This window comes from Hemibagrus wyckioides, linkage group LG28 (genome assembly GCF_019097595.1).
Source record: "Hemibagrus wyckioides isolate EC202008001 linkage group LG28, SWU_Hwy_1.0, whole genome shotgun sequence".
In the NCBI taxonomy this organism is placed as follows: domain Eukaryota; kingdom Metazoa; phylum Chordata; class Actinopteri; order Siluriformes; family Bagridae; genus Hemibagrus; species Hemibagrus wyckioides.
Genome location: NC_080737.1, coordinates 20,584,524 through 20,602,023, shown reverse-complemented (window position 1 = coordinate 20,602,023; position 17,500 = coordinate 20,584,524). Strand labels below are relative to the sequence as shown.

General features: G+C 45.1%; 2 protein-coding genes across 7 annotated transcripts in view; both read left to right on the top strand.

Annotated features, from left to right (window-relative positions):
* Nucleotides 1-1,040, top strand: part of pdha1a (pyruvate dehydrogenase E1 subunit alpha 1a) — a 7,484-nt gene extending 6,444 nt beyond the window's left edge. For 3 of the 6 annotated variants that reach the window (XM_058383751.1, XM_058383748.1, XM_058383747.1), the window contains one exon: nt 110-541. In XM_058383751.1, the coding sequence (XP_058239734.1) occupies nt 110-274 (165 nt within the window). In that variant the 3' untranslated portion in view covers nt 275-541. Of the gene's footprint in view, nt 1-109 lie in introns of all 6 variants that reach the window. The other 3 variants (XM_058383746.1, XM_058383744.1, XM_058383745.1) reach the window with 2 other exon arrangements.
* A 1,144-nt stretch (nt 1,041-2,184) lies between these two features.
* Nucleotides 2,185-17,500, top strand: part of rps6ka3a (ribosomal protein S6 kinase a, polypeptide 3a) — a 33,031-nt gene continuing 17,715 nt past the window's right edge. Inside the window, exons 1-13 of the mRNA XM_058382827.1 lie at nt 2,185-2,657; nt 3,598-3,633; nt 9,291-9,407; nt 15,121-15,202; nt 15,289-15,369; nt 15,531-15,610; nt 15,762-15,868; nt 16,009-16,046; nt 16,199-16,341; nt 16,661-16,731; nt 16,999-17,087; nt 17,213-17,277; nt 17,353-17,455. Of these exons, the coding sequence (XP_058238810.1) occupies nt 2,589-2,657; nt 3,598-3,633; nt 9,291-9,407; nt 15,121-15,202; nt 15,289-15,369; nt 15,531-15,610; nt 15,762-15,868; nt 16,009-16,046; nt 16,199-16,341; nt 16,661-16,731; nt 16,999-17,087; nt 17,213-17,277; nt 17,353-17,455 (1,081 nt within the window). The 5' untranslated portion in view covers nt 2,185-2,588. The remainder of the gene's footprint in view (nt 2,658-3,597; nt 3,634-9,290; nt 9,408-15,120; nt 15,203-15,288; nt 15,370-15,530; nt 15,611-15,761; nt 15,869-16,008; nt 16,047-16,198; nt 16,342-16,660; nt 16,732-16,998; nt 17,088-17,212; nt 17,278-17,352; nt 17,456-17,500) is intronic.

Sequence of the window (17,500 nt, the reverse complement as noted above, 5' to 3'; positions counted from 1 at the left end):
CCCAGATTGTTAGAGACAGATGGTTAGAATTGTAAATATGCAGTGTGTGTGTGTGTGTGTGTGTGTGTGTGTGTGTGTGCTGTAATAAACCAGTCTCTGTTCCCTACAGGAGATCGATGTAGAAGTGAGGAAGGAGATTGAGGACGCAGCCCAGTTCGCCACCACAGACCCTGAGCCTCCGCTGGAGGATTTGTGTAATCACATCTTCTACAACAATCCTCCTATAGATGTGCGTGGCACTAACCCCTGGGCCAAGCTCAAATCTGTCAGCTAAACACACACACCACCCCTCAACACACTATACACACACACACACACCACCCCTCAACACACTATACACACACACACACACCACCCCTCAACACACTATACACACACACACACACCACCCCTCAACACACTATACACACACACTTTAAACACTTTGTCCTTCTCTAAAGTAAAGGGAAATTGATCACTAATACTGAACACAGCCTGTGTGTGAGCTGAACTGCTAAAATAAATCACGTGATGTGGATTAAAGACGTATTTATTCATTTAATCTTTTGTTTTTTGCTTTTATTCAGTTATATATTTTATATATAAATCTAAAAACAGCTGCATGACAAAGGAAGAAAAGTGTTCATACATTAGAAATTGTGTATAATAGCAGAACTTCTGTGTAGCTCACACACACACACACACACACACAGGTCACTAGTGTGAATAGATTAGTGTGTGATGGAGATGTTCAATGGTTTATTATTTATAAGAGTTTTAAGTTAATTGCTAAAGCTGTTGTGCCTAATAGTGGAGTTCTTTGAGAGCGGAGTGAAAACACAAAGGATTGTGGGAAATGTGTTCGACTCGATCGTGTTATCTGTGTGTGTGTGTGTGTTCTGTTTCAGGGTCTCTTACTGTTTCAGAATGAGAGTTTATTTTATTTTATTTTATTTTATAACATGAGGAGCAGAAGTGAGAATGTTTTCCTTGACAGCTGTATAATCTCACTCACTCTTGTCCACTGAGCGGTCATTAAAGTGAAATGGGGTCAAAGGTCACACTGTCTCTTGTCTTTATCATTTGTAATATTGATAAGAATAATCTTGATACACTGATTGCACACAACATCGCTGTGCTAAAGCTGGAGGCATGTGACATCAGAGGAAGTGGTCAGGGGTCAGGAGATGGGCGTGTTGGAGGATCGGTCACGTGTCACACTGCAGCAGGGTCTCTCATCTACACCATCATCAGGGCTGTGTTCCAGTCTCACTGTTTCAACTGTTCTTCCCTTCATTCAGTCACACTTTAATCTAAAACCCCCAGCTACACACACTACAGACCAGTCAAGGGGGCAGTGTGTGAATGTGTGACCTTCATTTATACTTTTATACACACTCTCTCTCCCTCTCCCTCTCTCTTTCTGTCTGTCTCTCTCCACCGCCCCTGTCTCTATCTCTCTCTCCCTTTCCCTCTTCCTCTCCCTCTCTCCACCCCCCCCCTGCCTGTGTATCATTATATTTCTTTTATTGTCCAGTTTGATGTTAGTAAAGTAAGCCCCACCCCCAGGACACCTGTGTGTTATTAACACTGTAATAAAGCCTTTATGCAGAATATAATTTATAGTATAATGTCTGGCTTCGCCAGGGAACTTCTTAATGTGTTATTTTTATAGCAATATAATTTCTTATTTTATATCATTTAATATGCAACATGTGTTTAAATGTAAAAAAAAAACAAAACTTAAATTGTCCAATGAGTTCGTAAAGAACAGAGAGAGAGAGAGAGAGTTTTATTATTTTATTATGATACTGTAATAAAACCTTTGTTCAGAGGTATAACACCAGGTGCTTTAGTAAATACAGATTGTTTTTAAGGTAATATTTATAATTTAGTATATAATCTATAATATATAGAAACATTTAATATTCAGCACATATCTGAGAATGAGAGAATAAATTCAGAATAATTACAGATTATTAACAGATTAAAGTTTATTGTATGATTTCATTTCACATTTTACATGAATTTAATTAGATATTCTTGTTTTTTATAATAATAATAATAATAATAATATATGAAGAGAGCGCTGTAATATCTGCTTCTTTGACCAATAGGAAGGCAGAGTCCAGCCGCTCCTGGGTGACGTCTGCATGTCACGTGACTACACGGCCCGCGCTGCCACACAGGTAAGGGAGGGGGCGCCATTTTTTTTTCACTGAAACCGGAAGTGAGTGATTTCGGCGTTAGAAAGCGTTTAGCTGCGAAAAGTTTTTCACTTTTGAGGAATTTAGTGATCGGGAAGTGAGTTCGAGTTCAGGAGAGACAATAACTCCGTCGGAGAGACTTCAGGTGCTGACAGAAGGATCCGGAGTCAGTGCTTAAAGATTTAATTCGTGTAAAGTTTGTTTCTGTGTGTGAGTGAGTGTGTGTGTGAGTGTGTGTGTGTGTGTGAGTGAGAGTGTGTGTGTGAGTGTGTGTGTGTGTGAGTGAGAGTGTGTGTGAGTGAGTGTGTGTGTGTGTGTGTGAGTGAGTGTGTGTGAGTGAGTGAGTGTGTGTGTGTGAGTGTGTGTGTGTGTGTGTGAGTGTGTGTGTGTGTGTGAGTGAAGATGCCGCTCGCGCAGTTCGCGGATCCGTGGCAGAAACCGCAGCTGGGTCCTTTGGAGAATGAAGTGATTGTAAGTTCTGTTATATTCTTCATGTTGCAGGAGTGTGTGTGTGTGTGTGTGTGTGTTGCTTCAGTCTGCTCCTCCATAACACACTCCACAAAGTTCTTCATCACATTACATTCTGACTCTCTCAGATTTCCAGTCTAAATCAGACCTGAGTGTGTTCTCTTCCTTCTCAACCTCTCTCTGAATCCTCCTGAGTGTTTGTTCAAGTCTTTATTACTGTGTTTATAAACCTGTTATAAGATGAATTAACTGATCATGTGTGTGTTGTTTACTCTCCATGAATCAGCAAGGTTTACATCCTCTTATCCCTTTTTCTCCTCTAATGGTTTAGATATCATTAATAAATCCTGGTCACTCCCTGCCCCAGGGCTGAGTCCTGAATCTCTCCGCAGTAGTGCACTACACAGCCAGCAGGACCCTTATTTCACTCAGCTGGAACACCTTTCCTCCTGGTTTGTTTTGCAGCATTGCTTAAGAACATAAATCAAACTTTATAAAACAGAAACTAAATGTGTGACCAAAATCTGCAAAATCAGGCTGTGTCTCAAATCACACACTTCTGCACTGTTCAGTGTGTGAGAGAGTTGCCAGACACGTGCTGAGTGAACAGTCTTCCCATCCTCACCTTGGGATGGATTGGGCGGGGCTTATGGCAAGTGTCATGATGACAGTAGAGGTTTGTCTAACTGTTAATGACAGTAAAATAAACATCAGCTAGCTCTGATCATGTAGTGCGTATCGGTTCCTTTAGTGCCGTTTCTCACCCGGAGCCAAAAACTAGAAAGACTGCGCTGTGGCTCCTGTACAAAGTTTTAGCTGATTTGATCTGTCTGCAGATTAAACACATCGAATTCCACACATGCTGAGGAACACGAGGTGTGTGTGTGTGTGTGTGTGAATTCCACTTTACTCTAACATGTCTTGTCTTGTGTGTGTTTAACAGGACGACACAATGGGGGAGGAGGAGGCTCCGTTTACTGTAAGTGTGTGTGTGTGTGTGTGTGTGTGTGTATATGTATGTAATAATAATATATTAAACTCATTAAAGTGTATTAAATCTTGGCAAAATCATAAAACCTAAAACATCTTCAAAATTAAAGAAGAATAAAAAACTTCTAAATCAGAAAATGGTTCATTTCCAGTCACATTATAAGTGGCATGTCTGAGATCCTGTACCTGAATTTATTATTTCCTGATTAAAGAACCTGATCTCCTCGTCTCCCCTCTCTCTGTCTCCTCCCTCTCTGTCTCCTCCCTCTCTGTCTCCTCCCTCTCTGTCTCCTCCCTCTCTGTCTCCTCCCTCACTGTCTCCTCCCTCTCTGTCTCCTCCCTCTCTGTCTCCTCCCTCTCTGTCTCCTCCCTCACTGTCTCCCCTCTCTCTGTCTCCTCCCTCTCTGTCTCCTCCCTCTCTGTCTCCCCTCTCTCTGTCTCCTCCCTCTCTGTCTCCTCCCTCTCTGTCTCCCCTCTCTCTGTCTCCTCCCTCTCTGTCTCCCCTCTCTCTGTCTCCTCCCTCTCTGTCTCCCCTCTCTCTGTCTCCTCCCTCTCTGTCTCCTCCCTCTCTGTCTCCTCCCTCACTGTCTCCTCCCTCTCTGTCTCCTCCCTCTCTGTCTCCTCCCTCTCTGTCTCCTCCCTCACTGTCTCCCCTCTCTCTGTCTCCTCCCTCTCTGTCTCCTCCCTCTCTGTCTCCCCTCTCTCTGTCTCCTCCCTCTCTGTCTCCTCCCTCTCTGTCTCCCCTCTCTCTGTCTCCTCCCTCTCTGTCTCCCCTCTCTCTGTCTCCTCCCTCTCTGTCTCCCCTCTCTCTGTCTCCTCCCTCTCTGTCTCCTCCCTCTCTGTCTCCCCTCTCTCTGTCTCCTCCCTCTCTGTCTCCTCCCTCTCTGTCTCCTCCCTCTCTGTCTCCCCTCTCTCTGTCTCCTCCCTCTCTGTCTCCTCCCTCTCTGTCTCCCCTCTCTCTGTCTCCTCCCTCTCTATCTCCTCCCTCTCTGTCTCCTCCCTCTCTGTCTCCCCTCTCTCTGTCTCCCCTCACTGTCTCCCCTCTCTCTGTCTCCCCTCTCACTGTCTCCCCTCTCACTGTCTCCCCTCTCACTGTCTTCCCTCTCACTGTCTCCTCCCTCACTGTCTCCCCTCTCACTGTCTCCTCCCTCACTGTCTCCTCCCTCACTGTCTCCTTCCTCACTGTCTTCCCTCTCACTGTCTCCTCCCTCTCTGTCTCCCCTCTCACTGTCTCCTCCCTCACTGTCTCCTCCCTCACTGTCTCCCCTCTCACTGTCTCCTCCCTCTCTGTCTCCCCTCTCTCTGTCTCCCCTCTCTCTGTCTCCCCTCTCACTGTCTCCCCTCTCTCTGTCTCCCCTCTCACTGTCTCCTCCCTCACTGTCTCCCCTCTCACTGTCTCCTCCCTCTCTGTCTCCCCTCTCACTGTCTCCTCCCTCTCACTGTCTCCCCTCTCACTGTCTCCTCCCTCACTGTCTTCCCTCTCACTGTCTCCTCTCTCACTGTCTCCTCCCTCTCTGTCTCCCCTCTCACTGTCTCCTCCCTCACTGTCTCCTCCCTCACTGTCTCCCCTCTCACTGTCTCCTCCCTCTCTGTCTCCCCTCTCTCTGTCTCCCCTCTCACTGTCTCCCCTCTCTCTGTCTCCCCTCTCACTGTCTCCCCTCTCTCTGTCTCCCCTCTCACTGTCTCCCCTCTCACTGTCTCCTCCCTCTCTGTCTCCCCTCTCACTGTCTCCTCCCTCTCTCTGTCTCCTCCCTCACTGTCTCCCCTCTCACTGTCTCCTCCCTCTCTGTCTCCCCTCTCTCTGTCTCCCCTCTCTCTGTCTCCTCCCTCTCTGTCTCCCCTCTCTCTGTCTCCCCTCTCACTGTCTCCCCTCTCACTGTCTCCTCCCTCACTGTCTCCCCTCTCACTGTCTCCTCCCTCTCTGTCTCCCCTCTCACTGTCTCCTCCCTCTCTCTGTCTCCCCTCTCACTGTCTCCTCCCTCTCTGTCTCCCCTCTCACTGTCTCCTCCCTCTCTGTCTCCCCTCTCTCTGTCTCCTCCCTCACTGTCTCCCCTCTCACTGTCTCCTCCCTCACTGTCTCCCCTCTCACTGTCTCCTCCCTCTCTGTCTCCCCTCTCTCTGTCTCCCCTCTCACTGTCTCCCCTCTCTCTGTCTCCCCTCTCACTGTCTCCCCTCTCTCTGTCTCCCCTCTCACTGTCTCCTCCCTCTCTGTCTCCCCTCTCACTGTCTCCTCCCTCTCTCTGTCTCCTCCCTCACTGTCTCCCCTCTCACTGTCTCCTCCCTCTCTGTCTCCCCTCTCTCTGTCTCCCCTCTCTCTGTCTCCTCCCTCTCTGTCTCCCCTCTCTCTGTCTCCCCTCTCACTGTCTCCCCTCTCACTGTCTCCTCCCTCACTGTCTCCCCTCTCACTGTCTCCTCCCTCTCTGTCTCCCCTCTCACTGTCTCCTCCCTCTCTCTGTCTCCCCTCTCACTGTCTCCTCCCTCTCTGTCTCCCCTCTCACTGTCTCCTCCCTCTCTGTCTCCCCTCTCTCTGTCTCCCCTCTCTCTGTCTCCCCTCTCTCTGTCTCCCCTCTCTCTGTCTCCCCTCTCACTGTCTCCCCTCTCTCTGTCTCCCCTCTCACTGTCTCCTCCCTCTCTGTCTCCTCCCCACACAATCATCTGAGCAGCACAATTAATTATTCACTCTTATTCACTGTGAGCCTTGATAGTACTGTTGACCCAGTCTAACACACACACACACACAGGCACACATTTACTCTTAGAACTCTGGTATGGTCTGTGTCTGTCTGTGTGTCTGTCTGTGTGTGTGTGTGTGTGTGTGCGCGACTGCGGAAGTGGAGGAGATTTCCTTATTTAGTATTAGTCCTTCTGATTTCTGTGCACATTTCTGTAGTGTTGAACACACACACACACACACGCGCACACACACACACACACACAGTGAACTGTCCCATCATTTCAAACTACCTCTGTAGATTTTACACAAATATTTATTACAAACTGTCAGTGTTTCCTCTTTCTGTCTCGGTGCTGACAATGTAAAATTATCGTGTGTGTGTGTGTGTGTGAGAACATGAAAACATGATTCAACACACACACACTTCCTTTTCCTGTGGTGTCTCCCTCAAACCTCATCCACTTCCTGAGGTCATGTGACTCACTGAACAAGTCTTCTGTTTCATTCTTTTGTAATAATAATAATAATAATAATAATTGTATAATTATGGTATAGTAAATTATAATTTTTGATAAAGTGCATATCTTTCTATGTTTATCTGTTTATTTATTTGTAGAGTGTAAATGAAAAGGTTCAGGTTTTCATGCTGATTGTGTATCAGTGTGTATCAGTGTGTATCAGTGTGTATCAGTGTGTGTTAGTGTGTATCAGTGTGTGTTAGTGTATCAGTGTGTATCAGTGTGTGTTAATGTATCAGTGTGTATCAGTGTGTATCAGTGTGTGTTAGTGTGTATCAGTGTGTGTTAGTGTATCAGTGTGTATCAGTGTGTGTTAATGTATCAGTGTGTATCAGTGTGTATCAGTGTGTATCAGTGTGTGTTAGTGTATCAGTGTGTATCAGTGTGTGTTAATGTATCAGTGTGTATCAGTGTGTATCAGTGTGTGTTAGTGTATCAGTGTGTGTTAGTGTATCAGTGTGTGTTAGTGTATCAGTGTGTGTTAGTGTATCAGTGTGTATCAGTGTGTGTTAATGTATCAGTGTGTATCAGTGTGTTAATGTATCAGTGTGTATCAGTGTGTATCAGTGTGTATCAGTGTGTGTTAGTGTATCAGTGTGTGTTAGTGTATCAGTGTGTGTTAGTGTATCAGTGTGTATCAGTGTGTGTTAATGTATCAGTGTGTATCAGTGTGTGTTAATGTATCAGTGTGTATCAGTGTGTATCAGTGTGTATCAGTGTGTATCAGTGTGTGTTAGTGTGTATCAGTGTGTGTTAGTGTATCAGTGTGTATCAGTGTGTGTTAATGTATCAGTGTGTATCAGTGTGTATCAGTGTGTATCAGTGTGTATCAGTGTGTATCAGTGTGTGTTAGTGTGTATCAGTGTGTGTTAGTGTATCAGTGTGTATCAGTGTGTGTTAATGTATCAGTGTGTATCAGTGTGTATCAGTGTGTATCAGTGTGTGTTAGTGTATCAGTGTGTATCAGTGTGTGTTAATGTATCAGTGTGTATCAGTGTGTATCAGTGTGTGTTAGTGTATCAGTGTGTGTTAGTGTATCAGTGTGTGTTAGTGTATCAGTGTGTATCAGTGTGTGTTAATGTATCAGTGTGTATCAGTGTGACTGATGCACACTGATACACTAACACACACTGATACACACTGATACACTAACACACACTGATACACTAACACACACTGATACACACTGATACACTAACAGTATCAGACACACACATGTATATAACTATACAGACACACACACACATACAGACACACATACAGCGTATCCAGAGTCTTGCAAAAGTCTTCACCTCAGTAACAATTTTTCCAGTCATTTTTTTCTGAAGAAATTCATCATTTATCTGCAGATCTTAAAGAATGGAATTTCCCCCAAGACTAGAGTCTGGTAGGAAAGATGTTGCTGCAGTACCAGAGTGTGGTGGTCAGCCCTGTTAGAGCTTCAGTCAGATGGAACTCAGGTGTGTGTTGTGGTCAGTCAGGTTCCTCTGTTAGAGCTTCAGTCAGGTGGAACTCAGGTGTGTGTTGTGGTCAGTCAGGTTCCTCTGTTAGAGCTTCAGTCAGGTGGAACTCAGGTGTGTGTTGTGGTCAGTCAGGTTCCTCTGTTAGAGCTTCAGTCAGGTGGAACTCAGGTGTGTGTTGTGGTCAGTCAGGTTCCTCTGTTAGAGCTTCAGTCAGGTGGAACTCAGGTGTGTGTTGTGGTCAGTCAGGTTCCTCTGTTAGAGCTTCAGTCAGGTGGAACTCAGGTGTGTGTTGTGGTCAGTCAGGTTCCTCTGTTAGAGCTTCAGTCAGGTGGAACTCAGGTGTGTGTTGTGGTCAGTCAGGTTCCTCTGTTAGAGCTTCAGTCAGATGGAACTCAGGTGTGTGTTGTGGTCAGTCAGGTTCCTCTGTTAGAGCTTCAGTCAGATGGAACTCAGGTGTGTGTTGTGGTCAGTCAGGTTTGTTGTTGTGTTGTTTGGAGTGGAAGCTGTTTCAGAAGTGTAGACCGGATCTTTTACCTGGAGCTTCAGGAACACAGGGCTCAATACTTATGCACGGATTGTTTTCAGTGTTTTCAGAGTGGTCAATTATCCTGACGCGAGTTTGGAGTAGAATACTCACAGGACGAAGATAATTTGTTATTTGGACAAATCTGGATACTTCCTGTGGGTTTGAATACTTTTGCAAGTCACTGTGTACACTCACTGTCCAGTTTATTACACCGGCTCATCCATTAGTTCTCTGATCAGCCAATCAGACGGCAGCAGCAGAATGTTCATCCACCTCCTGAGTTTCAGTTCACATTCACATCAAACATCAGAGAGAAGAAAAGGTGTGATCTCTGAGACCCTGACTGCTACACTGCTTATCCACGGTGCTGCTGCCACCTTATTGGTTGAATAGATAAGCTGCATGCAGGGGCAGGTGTACCTGTGTGAGACCTCTACATCTGTGTGTGTTGTTCCTCCACCTCAGGATGAATGTCCAGAGAAGGAGATCACAATCACACACCTGGTGAAGGAAGGGTCAGAGAAAGCAGAACCCATACACTTCGAACTCTGCAAAGTCCTGGGGCAGGGATCATTTGGCAAGGTAAGGTGTGTGTGTGTATGAGTGTAAGGGTGTATTAGTGTGTGTGTGTGTATGTGTGTGAGTGAGTTTATGTGAGTGAGTGAATGTGTGTGTGTTTGAGTGTAAGTGTGTGAGGGAGTATGTGTGAGTATGTGTGAGTATGTGTGAGTATGTGTGAGTGAGTGTGTGAGTGAATGTGTGTGTTGTCCAGCAGGTGGAGCTGTGGTTCAGAGTGAATCATCATGTCATGTCATTGTCTCCTGCTTATCCGGAGCCGGGTCGTGGGGGCAGCAGTGTAAGCAGGGATGCCCAGACTTCCGTCTCCCTAGACACTTCCTCCAACTCTTCTGGGGGAATTCCGAGGCGTTCCCAGGTCAGCCGAGAGACATAGCCCCGGAGTCTCTTCCCGGTGGGGCATGCCCGGAACACCTCCACAGGGAGACGTCCAGGAGGCATCCGAAACAGATGCCCGAGCCACCTCGACTGGCCCCTTTCAATGTGGAGGAGCAGCGGCTCTACTCCGAGCTCCTCCCGGGTGACAGAGCTCCTTGCCCTATCTCTAAGGGAGCGCTCCACCACCCTATGGAGGAAAGTCATTTTGGCCGCTTGTATCCGGGTTCTCGTCCTTTCGGTCATGACCCAAAGCTCATGGCCATAGGTGAGAGTAGGAACGTAGATTGACTTCACCTTTCGCCTCAGCTCCTTCTTCACCACAACAGACCGGTACATAGACTGCATTACTGCTGCCATTGCACCGATCCGTCTGTCAATCTCACGCTCCATCCTTTCCTCACTGGTAAACAAGACCCCGAGATACTTAAACTCCTCCACTTGAGGGAGGAACACCCCTACAACCTGGAGGGGACAAGCCACCTTTTTCAGGTCGAGAACCATGGCCACGGATTTCTCTGATTTCACTGATTCTCATCCCAGCTGCTTTGCACTCGTCTGCAAACTGCCCCAGTGCATGCTGTAGGTCCTGGCTTGAAGGAGCCACCAGGACAACATCATCTGCAAAAAGCAGAGATGAAATCCTGTGGTACCCAAACCGGACTCCCTCCAGCCTCTGGCTGCGCCTAGAAATTCTGTCCATAAAAATAATGAACCGGGGGGTGCTGGTAAGCATACGATGGAGTAAGACGTGTGGAACTTAGCTCCCGTCTGGCTTCTTTTAAAATTATTATTTTACAACACACTTTTGATGAATTCACTGTGAACATTGTCCTTTAATATCGGTTAGACCACTCTGAACAACTGATATCCGTGTCCTCTTTTGTAATGGCGACTAATTTACGTAAATTTAAATACGGCGGCCCTACAAGCACCTCCGGCGGCTTGCCTCGCATTCCATGGTCAGAATCACTGACAGGTACGGAGGGTTTGAAAGCAGATATTTTAGCCTCTCTGAGAGAGGATATCTCGGCTATAATCAGGGTGGAACTTAAAAATGCTCCTTCTGAAGACTTCACCTCCCTTAAGAACGAACTAAAAGAACTAAAATCTGAAATTGCAAACAACACGATCCACTCTGAAATGGATAATATGAAAACCGCCATCCGCAATGTAAAGGAAGGATTGTCAACATGGTCGGACGAGACTGTTTCATTAAGGACGGCAGTTGCAGAACTAACAACTGAGCTGGCTAACCTAAAGGAAAAGAACGACGATTTAGAAGGAAGGATGTGAAGATGCAATATACGTATTGCGGGAATACCAGAGGAAACCGGCTCAAGTTCTACTGTTGCAGTCACTAAGCTTCTGAAAGAAGCCTTAAACCTAGAGAAAGACATCCTAATCGACTGTTCACACAGAGGCACAACGGCTAAAAAGCCTAACGGAAAGCCCCGGGTGATGATCGCTAAACTTCACTATTAACACAATTGCGTAGATGTTCTTCGCCGAGTCTGCGAACAAGGCCCGCTCTGATATAAAGGTCAACCGATAGCCATCTTTCCAGATTACACCGCGAATGTTGCCAGAGTGCGGGCTGCTTTCAGTGATGTTGGAAATCTGCTCTGAGGCAAACGTGATGTCCGATAGGGGATAATGTTTCCTGCTCGACTCCGAATCTCTTACAAGGGAGATAATAAGGAATTCTTGGACCCGCAGAAAGCAATGGCCTACGTGAAGTCTACGATTCAGGGTGAGGAAGCAGCAAAGTGACTGTAACACCATCCTACCACTTTCCTTTTGATCTTTGCCTTTTTCATATTTTTTATATTTTGACAGAGACCAGTGTTTAAGACTATGGAGCTCTTTTAAATTTGTCACTTACTTCATTTTAACAGTTATAAAAGACACTGGTCTTTGGGTATAACTAAGAGATGATGGTGACATGACATGATGGATAGCTGGAGTTCTTGTGTGTGTGTCTGTGTCTGTGTATGTGTGTGTGTGTATAGGACATTTATAATGTTTCACTGATACTGTTCACTGCTGAGACAATGTGAAGCGTTGTTATTACTCTTTTCTTTTACAATTAAGGGGCTAGGTGGGGTCTGGTTTATTAGACACTAAAGTGGTCCCCCTCTACCATAATATACTTTATGACACATTTTGCAATGGTTGTTTTTGCCACCAGGTTCATTTAGGTGGCTGGGGTACGGAACCTATCAGACTTAATTTTCTTGAACGGTTTATTTTTTGTTTTGCAAATTTAAAATTTTACTGTCTTGATTTATGGGGTTGTGTTCTCAGTGTTTTATCTACTAAGTCTTCCAATGGCTAACACTAGTTTAATGGGAAATGCAGGGCACATGATTAATGTCATTAGCTGGAATGTTAAATCTTTAAATCATCCTGTGAAACGGAAAAAGATACTCTTACATCTTGAAAACATTTGAAATATTTGACAGCTGATATAGCGTTTCTCCAGGAAACCCATCTCCGGATAGCAGACCAAACCAGACTGACAAGAAGATGGATAGGGCAAACATTTCATTCCAGTTTTAATTCCAAGACAAGGGGAATAGCAATTATAATGCATAAGAACATACTGTTTGTAATGTCTGATATTGACTCAGACCCCATGGGGCGTTATATTAATGTGATGGGGAGACCGTATGGACTCCCTGTTATTTTAATGAACATTTATGCCCCAAATTGGGATGATAATACTTTCTTCACTCATACTTTCTCCCGTATCTCCAACATAGATACCCATTACCTCATCTTAGGGGGATATATAAACTGTGCACTTTCCCCCAAACTAGATTGCAGTTCATCGAAAATGTGTCCTGAATCCAAATCATCCCAAACAGTTAACCTTCTTCTTCAGACACATGGTCTGACTGATGTTTGGAGGTTCAGAAACCCCACCTCTAGGGGTTATTCCTTCTTCTCTGCAGTTCATAACTCATTTTCGCGAATAGATTATCTTTTTATTGATGATAAACTACTTCATATGGTTGTTGAGTGTGAATATCAAGCCATAGTTATTTCGGACCATGCCCCCTTGAAATTGAGGCTACGTGTTTCAGACACAGATTCTGGATAAAAATAATGAACAGAACCGGTGACAAAGGACAGCCCTGCCGGAGTCCAACATACACTGGGAACAGGTCTGACCTACAGCTGGCAATGTGAACCAAGCTCCTGGTCTGGATTTACAGAGACCGAACAGCCCTTAATAGAGGGCCACGGACCCCATACTCCCAGAGCCCCTCCCACAGAATGCCATGAGGGACACAGTTAGATGCCTTCTCCAAGTCAACAAAACATATGTGGACTGGTTGGGCAATCTCCCACAAACCCTCGAGCACTCTGTGGAGGGTATAGAGCTGGTCCAGTGTTCCATGACTAGGACGAAAACTGCATTGTTCCTCCTGAATCCGAGGTTTGACTAATGGTCAGACTGTTCTCTCCAGTACCCTGAAATAGATTTTCCCTATAGGTGTGTGATCCCCTATAGTTGGAACACACCCTCCGATCCCCTTTCTTAAAAAGACCACCGCCCCATTCACCCAGTCCAGAGGCACTGTCCCTGGCTGCCGTGCTATGTTGCAGAGATGTGTCAGCCAAGACAGCCCCACGACATCCAGAGACTTAAGGTTCTCAGGGCGAATCTCATCCACCCCCAGCGCCTTTCCACCGAGTAGCTGCTGAACTGCCTCAGTGACTTCAGCTTGGGTGATGGATGAATCTACCTCCGAGTCCTCAGCCTCTGCTTCCTCTACGGAAGGCGTGTCAGTGGGATTGAGGAGATCCTCGAAGTATTCCTTCTACCGTCCGACAATCTCCAGTCGAGGTCAGCAACTCTCCACCTCCACTGTAAACAGTGTTGGCAGAGAACTGCTTGCCTCTTCTGAGGCGCCGAATGGTCTGCCAGAATTTGCCCAAGGCTGACAGATAGTCCTTCTCCATGGTGTCACCGAACTCCTCCCAGACCCATGTTTTTGCTTCCGCAACCACCCGGGCTGCAGCTTGCTTGGCCTGCCGGTACTCATCAGCTGCCTCCGGGGTCCCGTGAGCCAAGCAGGCTCGATAGGACTCCTTCTTCAGCTTGACTGCATCCCTTACTTCCAGTGTCCACCACTGGGTTCGGGGATTGCCACCACGACAGGCACCAGAGACCTTACAGCCACAGCTCTGGATAGCTGCGTCAACAATGGAGGAGGAGAATATGGTCCACTCAGACTCAATGTCCCCAACCTCCCTCGGAATCTGAAACTCATCCGGAGGTGGGAGTTGAAGACCCCCCAACAGAGGGTTCGACTATATATGCGCGATTATATATTATCCCAATTAAACTGCCAGGGCCCGCTTCTTTCCCATGTCCTACCGACATCTGACTCCACAGACAAATCCCACTCCTTCATCACATGGTTAATCCAGCGGTTCATCAATCCATTTCATACACACACACACACACACGCGCACACACACAAATACACAGCTAGCACCAAGACCATACATGTATTATATAAAATTAAATCTATAAACACAAATTGAAGTCGTTTGGATAAAGGATAAAGAAAACACGACAGATCATTTTAACCTGGAAGCTGCTGGGGATCGGACAGCGTTAGGAATAAAGCTACGATGCTGTGAAAGTAAGAGTAAGAAAGAAAAGTAAGAATCTCTCCTGCTGCAGGACGATGCAGGACCAGACATTTCTTATTACTGTAGCTGGTGTTTCAGAGTGAAGTACACTTTAATATTTCACATTGCACATGCATATGAATGCCATAAGAATACTATTATTTAATCTCATGAAGTCCAATACAAGGTCAGGTCTCTGTTCCAACATTAATATCACTTTTGGTATCAAAGTCTTCCCTTTTTAACTAAAAAGAGTCTTTTTCAGTCTTGTTGGGGTCATCAGGGTGTGTGTCATGGAGTGGTCAGGAACAATGTGCTGATAAATAACAGAATTCATGTGAATGAAGGATATCTGACAATAATAAGTGGATAAGTCTAGTGGAGTCGACTCCACAGTTATCATGCTTCTGATGTCACTTTAAAATGATTTACTGCAGAATTATAATGTTCGATATTGACAAGTTCACACATAAAACTATCATTCAGCTGGTCTGGTTTATTGCAGTAAGCTGTGTAAATAAATGTTACTAATAATATGACAGGAAAAGCTCTTCCCCACCTTCATTTAGTCAAAGTTTCCTCTCAGAGGTAAACAGGTTGGAGACTCCTGGTAAAAAACAAGCACAAAGACCGGCCCTAATTCTGTGTGTGTGTGTGTGTGTGTGTGCGTGTGTGTGTGTGTGTGTGTGTGCAGGTTTTCCTTGTGAGAAAGAACAGAGGGCCAGATGTAGGACAGCTCTATGCCATGAAGGTCCTCAAAAAGGCAACACTGAAAGGTGTGTGTTTGTAAACATGGGTTTAAAGTAATTGTTTGTTTTTACAGTTAATTAGTTATGTCAGTATTGTGTGTGTGTGTGTTTAGTGAGAGACCGTGTTAGGACAAAGATGGAGCGAGACATCCTGGTGGAGGTGAATCACCCGTTTATCGTCAAATTACATTACGGTGAGTGTGTTTATCAGAACTAGACAATCAGATCACTCCATTAATGGCTCTTCCCTAAAGCTCTGATTGGTTAGATGACATGCAATGTCCAGAGACAGGAAGTGCACAGAGTGTCATTAATATGGGACTAATAATTGTGTGTGTGTGTGTTCTGTGCTCAGCATTTCAGACGGAAGGAAAACTTTATTTAATCCTGGACTTCCTGAGAGGAGGAGATTTATTCACACGCCTCTCTAAAGAGGTCAGAGGTCACTCCTTCAATCCTCTCTCACATCTATAAGCTGACCATAAAAGAAAACTGACCCACAGACTAAATAAATTAATTAATAAATACACATTTACAGAAGAGTATAAAGAGAAGAAACAAAGTGTGTGTGTGTGTGTGTGATCAGGTCATGTTCACTGAGGAGGATGTGAAGTTCTATCTGGCTGAATTAGCTCTGGCTCTGGATCATTTACACGGCCTGGGGATCATCTACAGAGACCTCAAACCTGAGAAGTAACACACACACACACACACACACTACATTTTATACATTTATTTTAATTTATTAATTTATGTTTATATTCCATGTTGTGCAGTAATCAGTGTGTGTGTTTAATCACTGATATTGTGTGTGTGTGTGTGTGTGTTTGCAGTATCCTTCTGGATGATGAAGGTCATATTAAACTCACTGGTGTGTAAATCAACTAATCAGGGTTTATCAAAAAAAAAAATCCAGAGAAAAGAATATTATAAATCTATATTTTTAATAATTAAATATAATAGCTGATTATCTTTTGTGTATGTGTGTGTATGTGTGTGTGCGCGCGTGTGTGTGTGTGTCAGATTTTGGCCTCAGTAAGGAGTCTGTAGATCATGAAAATAAGGCATATTCATTTTGCGGAACTGTGGAGTACATGGCGCCCGAGGTGGTGAACCGCAGAGGCCACTCCCACAGCGCTGACTGGTGGTCATACGGCGTTTTAATGGTGAGTGGGTGGAGCTCATACAGGTGATGGCCATGACAGCAGGATCGTCCTGAACAAGAGTGGACGAGTTCACAGGAGGAATGATCTGACACTCGACTCTCTGACACTCACCTCTCACTGGACACAAGGGTTTTCATAAGATGTCTCAGAATTCTCTGAACTCTCAGTCCAGCTGCTGCTGTGAGTTCAGTGGTCAGTCACCTCAGTAGTCAGTTATTTCACTGGTCAGTTACCTCAGTGGTCAGTTATCTCAGTGGTCAGCTACCTCAGTGGTCAGTTACTTCACATTTTAATGATGTTATTATTGCTGTGTCCACAGTTCGAGATGCTGACCGGAATGCTGCCGTTTCAGGGAAAAGATCGTAAAGACACAATGACCATGATATTAAAGTGAGTAACACTGCAGCTCTCAGTTCACCTCATACTCAGGAAAAACCTCAGTGCAGGAAGGAGAAGACATTATAATGCTTTATTACAATGTATTATATATACAACATGTTATAACACATATATATATATATATAACAGTAATAATGCATCATAATCATCACACATATTGAGTAATGCTGTGGTAGAGGTGTCATGAAGCCTCGAGTCTTTCAGCACTGCACTGGAATGTATTAGTGAAATGATGGGTGTGTGTGTGTGTGTGTGTAGGGCAAAGTTAGGGATGCCATCATATCTGAGTTCTGAAGCTCAGTCTCTCCTGCGTAACCTGTTTAAACGAAACCCTGGAAATCGACTTGGTAATTAAATTGAATCGTTATTATTTATTCCTTCCTGATGACGAGCTCTTTCTTCCTGCTGTTCATTAATCTTCATCATTTAATATCACGTGTGTGTGTGTGTGTGTGTGTGTGTGTGTGTTTAGGGGCTGGGCCTGATGGAGTTGAGGAGATCAAAAGACATCAGTTCTTTGCCACCATTGACTGGAATGTAAGTGTGTGTGTGTGTGTGTGTGTGTTTGTGTGTAACACAGGTGTGAGTTATTTATTGATGATGTTGTTACAGAAACTTTTCCGCAGAGAGGTGAAGCCTCCGTTTAAACCAGCGATTGGTCGACCCGATGATACCGTTTACTTTGACTCTGAGTTCACTGCCAAAACTCCCCGAGGTAAAAAAACAACCTGCTTTAGAGGACACGCCCTCTGACACACCC